Source organism: Arachis duranensis, chromosome 10 (assembly GCF_000817695.3).
Source record: "Arachis duranensis cultivar V14167 chromosome 10, aradu.V14167.gnm2.J7QH, whole genome shotgun sequence".
NCBI lineage: Eukaryota > Viridiplantae > Streptophyta > Magnoliopsida > Fabales > Fabaceae > Arachis > Arachis duranensis.
Genome location: NC_029781.3, coordinates 16,914,218 through 16,917,593, shown reverse-complemented (window position 1 = coordinate 16,917,593; position 3,376 = coordinate 16,914,218). Strand labels below are relative to the sequence as shown.

General features: G+C 44.5%; 1 protein-coding gene across 1 annotated transcript; it reads left to right on the top strand.

The window, feature by feature from the left end:
* Positions 1-1,903: 1,903 nt before the first annotated feature.
* LOC107469288 (uncharacterized) lies at positions 1,904-3,376 on the top strand. Its single transcript, XM_016088668.1, has one exon. It carries the CDS (start codon positions 1,904-1,906, stop codon positions 3,374-3,376), a length of 1,473 nt encoding a protein of 490 aa, XP_015944154.1.

The window sequence follows — 3,376 nt, the reverse complement described above, 5'->3', positions numbered from 1 at the left end:
ATTGCATTTCCGGAGGATTTGCCAGCGGAGGTGCAACAACCTCGGCAAGGAAAAGAAGTTACCGCGCAATATTGGCAATCGAAGGAACTGCACCACAAGACAAAGACGTGTCCGACCTCCAAATCACCTTCAACCAGACAGATCTGTGCTCGGCAGCACCAAACCTAGACGACCCCGTGGTGATCTCTATCCAAACAGGCGAGCTGTTGGTAAGAAAAGTCCTTTTGGACCCAGGTAGTAGCGCAGATGTACTTTTCTATTCCACTTTTCTAAAAATGAAATTGTCTGAAAAACTCATACAACCCTCATCCGGAGAGCTATAGGCTTCTTTGGAGAAAGGGTCCCCATAAAGGGATATATATGGCTGAAAACGACTATAGGAGAAGACTCATTATCAAAAACTATCGACTTACAATACTTGGCAGTTGATTGCCCAAGTCGTTACAATATTATACTCGGAAGACCTGCTCTGAACATGTTCAGGGTAGTAGTATCCACCTTTCATCTATGTGTTAAGTTTCAGGCACAGGACGGGAGGATAGCAACACTCCACTCGGACCGCCAACAAGCTCGTTAGTGCTACAACGCGAGCCTCAGGAAGTCGGAAAGGAAAGAAAAGCATCAAGTCAAAGCAATCCACTGTCAAAACGAGGTCCTAACCCTGGCCGAGCTTGATCCCCGAACGGACACTGAAGAAAGGCCTCAACCAACAGACGAACTCCAGAAAGTGTCATTAACTGCCATACCAGAACAAACAACATACATCGGACAAGCCTTACAAGGAAAGGAGAGGTCCGAGCTCATAAAAGTATTACGAGACAATGCCAACCTATTCGCTTGGACACCAGCAAATATGCCAGGAATAGATCCAACCATCATCTGCCACAAGCTCGCTACCGACAAGACGAGCCGACCTATAGCTCAGAAGAAGAGAAACCTCGGAGTAGAAAAGTCAAAAGCAGCGCTAGAAGGAACCAAGAAGCTCCTCAAAGCCGATTTTATCAAAGAAATCAGATTTACCACATGGCTCTCAAACGTGGTAATGGTAAGGAAAAGCTCAGGTAAATGGCGCATGTGCGTCGACTTTACAGATTTAAATAAGGCATGCCCCAAAGACGTTTACCCTTTACCTTGCATCGATAAACTCGTAGACAATGCATCAAGTTTCAAAAGCTTGAGCTTCATGGATGCATACTCTGGCTATAACCAGATACTCATGCACCCATAAGATCAAAGCAAAACAGCATTTATAACTGAACATGGAAATTTTTGTTATAGAGTAATACCATTTGGTCTAAAGAATGCAGGTGCAACCTACCAGCGACTGATGGACAAGGTATTCTACCACCAAATAGGTCGGAATATGGAGATCTACGTCGACGATATGGTCGCCAAGACCACCCAGAAAAAGTCACACTGCGAAGACCTAAAAGAGATATTTGCACAAATAAGAACATACAGGATGAGACTCAACCCAGACAAATGTGCTTTTGGAGTGCAAGGAGGCAAGTTCCTCGGATTTATGCTAACTTCACGGGGAATCGAAGCAAATCCTGAAATATGCGAAGCCATACTTAATATGACGAGCCCTAAAACAGTAAAAGAAGTATAACAATTGGCAGGGAGAGTAGCAGTGCTCTCCCAGTTCCTACCATTAGCATCAGGCCGATCATACCACTTCTTCCAAGCAATAACAAAGAGTAAAAGGTTCCAATGGACGGAGGAATGCGAGAAAGCTTTTGCCGAGCTTAAAGCAATCTTGTCATCCCCACCAGTGCTACAAAGACCATAAGTCGGTAAACCTTTATATCTGTACTTATCAATTTCTAACCATTCTATGAGCTCGGCTTTAGTTATCGAAACAGGAAAAACACAGCAGCCAGTATACTTCGTCAGTATGGTCATGCAGTCAGCGGAACAAAGGTATCCGAAGATAGAACAACTAGCCCTAACGCTTGTGACAACAAAAAGAAGACTCAGACATTATTTCCAGAGCCACACAGTCATAGTGCGGACAAACCAACCATTAAGGCAAATATTGACAAAACTGGAGCTGGCAGAATGTCTGACCAAGTGGTCTATCGAGCTTTCAGAATTTGATATTCAATTCCAACCAAGATCGGGATTGAAGGCCCAGGTCCTCGCAGACTTCGTCTCAGAACTAACCTCGGACGGAAACAACAAACCTTGGGAATTACACGTCGATGGGGCATCAAACCGAGAAGGAAGCGGGGCTGGGATAATCCTGAAAGAAGGGGACAGCGTGGTGGTCGAGCAGTCCCTTCAGTTTCACTTCACAGCAAGCAACAATCAAGCCGAATATGAGACCCTCATAGCAGGACTTAAGCTCGCCCTCAGTCTCCAAGTACAAAGCCTAACAACATATTGCGACTCCCTCCTGGTGGTTCAACAAATCCGAGGAGAGTTTCAGGTAAAAGATCCCTCGTTAGAGCGATATTGGCTCATGGCAAGGGATCTAATTTCAAAGTTCAGTTCATTCATTATCTTACATGTGCATAGAAAAAAGAATGTTAGGGCAGACATATTATCCAAACTCGCCGCCACTAGGGCAGACACACAAACGTCGGCATTATCACAACTCACACTTGAAAAACCTAGCGTTGAACCATTATCTGTCACAAACATTAACCACCTCCATGACTGGAGAAGACCTTTCCTTGAGTACATCAATGCAGGTATCATACCCAGAGATGAGATCAACCCACAACACTTCAAACGAAAGGCAAGTCTCTACACAAACATAGCAGGAGAACTATATAGGCGTGGTTTCTCACAACCATTACTAAGATGTCTGAATGAAGAGGAGGCAAAAGAAGTGATGGACGAAGTCCATCAGGGCGTATGTGGAAACCACATCGGAGGACAAGCTCTCGCCGCAAAGATCGTCCGAACAGGATACTACTGGTCGACCATGAAAAGGGATTGCATAACGATAGTCAAAACATGCGATAAATGCCAAAAACATGCCGCCATCTCCACAAAGCCAGCCGAAGTATTACATAGCATGGAGGTAAGCTGGCCTTTTCACCGATGGGGACTCGACATCCTCGGTCCATTCCCAATAGCACCAGGCCAGGTAAAATTTCTCCTAGTATCAATTGACTATTTCTCTAAATGGATAGAAGCACAGCCATTGGCGAGAATAACGGCCGAAAAGGCACAATCTTTCATTTGGAAAAATATCATATGTCGATTCAGAATACCAAGAGAAATAATAACAGATAATGGTAGACAATTCACAGATAATAAGCTCGGTTCATTCCTGAATAACTTTAATATACAGCACTATTTTAGCTCGGTCGAACACCCACAAACAAATGGGCAAGCCGAGGCCGCTAACCGAGTTATACTGTAG

Excerpts from the sequence above, each read along its gene's own strand:
- LOC107469288 (XM_016088668.1), top strand. The coding sequence starts at position 1,904 with ATGCAGTCAGCGGAACAAAGGTATCCGAAGATAGAACAACTAGCCCTA.